General features: G+C 40.7%; 1 protein-coding gene across 1 annotated transcript in view; it reads right to left on the bottom strand.

Moving 5' to 3' along the window:
- The window catches only part of LOC107283037 (proline-serine-threonine phosphatase-interacting protein 2), a gene marked incomplete at its 5' end in the record, with an annotated part of 28,981 nt that extends 27,827 nt beyond the window's left edge, over positions 1-1,154 (bottom strand). The window contains one exon of the mRNA XM_015810885.2: positions 1,035-1,154. Coding sequence (XP_015666371.1) covers positions 1,035-1,154 — 120 coding nt within the window. The remainder of the gene's footprint in view (positions 1-1,034) is intronic.
- Positions 1,155-1,574: the final 420 nt, after the last annotated feature.

Here is a 1,574-nt window from a genome sequence, read left to right as displayed (position 1 = left end):
GGGGTTCTTAAACATTTTTAATTAATTATAGCCAATTTAAATATTTCTTTTTAACCAAGTTTTAAGGGGTGTCTTGGGGTGTATTTGTATTTTATTGGTTGTTAGCCGCCCTGAGTCCGTAAGGAGAAGGGCGGGGTAAAAGTTTAATTAATAAATAAATAAATAAATAAATAAATAAATAAATAAATAAATAAATAAAATTAAAGCTACGTCTTCTGATATCCTATTCCAGGGGTAGGCAACCTTGGCTCTTTTATGGCTCGTGGACTTCAACTCCCAGAATTTCTGAGCCAGCCACACTAAGGGAAAAGGGAGAGGTTTCCATGCTGAGCCATGCTGGCTCAGGAATTCTGGGAGTTGAAGTCCACCAGTCATAAAAGAGCCAAGGTTGTCTACCTGAGGCCTAGGCCGCTTTATGACTCATGGACTTCAACTGCCAGAATTCCTGAGCCAGCATGGCTCAGCTTGGAAACCTCTCCCTTTTCCCTCAGCGTGGCTAGCTCAGGAATTCTGGGAGTTGAAGTCCACAAGTCACAAAAGAGCCAAGGTTGCCTACTCCTATCTTATTTCAAACCTTTAGGCATTCGGACAGCCCTCAACTTGCAATCATAATTTTATCCTGGAATTACAGTCATAAGTCACGGTGGTTATTAAGGAGGTCACCATGTGACTGCCCCCAACTGTACGACCTATTTTGCGGTAAATGAATACCACGGTCATTAAGCAAAACCATTATACCCCCAGGGTGTTTTTGTTGGGAACCAGAAATAAAAGTTGCAAATTGCTGACTTATGATTGTGGGACACTGCAAACAGCCGTAAAATGCAACTGTATGATTGTATGAGTGCAAGAGCAGGGGTGTGTGGCCAGCCATCAGAAGTTTGAAACCAGACCCTAAGCAGCTCTGGGGAGGTCCGTCGTAATTTCAAATGGTCACTAAGTGAGGTAGTTAAGAACTACCTGTACTGGAACTAGAAAAGTTCATGAGAACATTCAAGAACTTTTCGCCATCCCAGGAAATCAGTCATACACACCTTTCTCGCAAAAAATCCTCAAATTCTTTGCAGTTCTTCCGGCCGTCGTTCAAGTGCTGGACAATGTTGTCGTATCCAGCTGTGCTGATCAGGTCTGTTGTCTGAAAAGAATGTTTGAAGCTTGGTTAGGCAAATAACACGCACAACGTTCCCCACAACAGTCGGCAGACAGAAGCAAGCCAAGATTGTATATTGGTTTCAAAAGCACAGTCACCTTCTTGTACCAAAATGAAAAGTTTTTTTCTGGATCAAGTCATCTATATCCAGAGCTGCTAGAATCAATTCTTTCTGTTAAAGCTGGAGGCGTTTACGATTTATCATACAAAATCAACTGTCACGAATGCAACCGATTCTATGTGGGGCAAACATCACGTCAATTAAAAACAAGGATCCAGGAACAACGGCTGGCAGTCAAACACCACAATCCCAAATCCTTAATTGCTACCCACTCCGACATCAAACAACACCAGATAATAATAATAATAATAATAATAATAATAATAATAATAATAATAATAATAATAATGATGATGATGATGA

The sequence above is a fragment of the Protobothrops mucrosquamatus genome, unplaced genomic scaffold, assembly GCF_001527695.2.
Source record: "Protobothrops mucrosquamatus isolate PMUCROS unplaced genomic scaffold, P.Mucros_1.0 scaffold_43, whole genome shotgun sequence".
Lineage (NCBI taxonomy): Eukaryota > Metazoa > Chordata > Lepidosauria > Squamata > Viperidae > Protobothrops > Protobothrops mucrosquamatus.
This window is presented reverse-complemented; position numbering and strand designations above follow the sequence as displayed.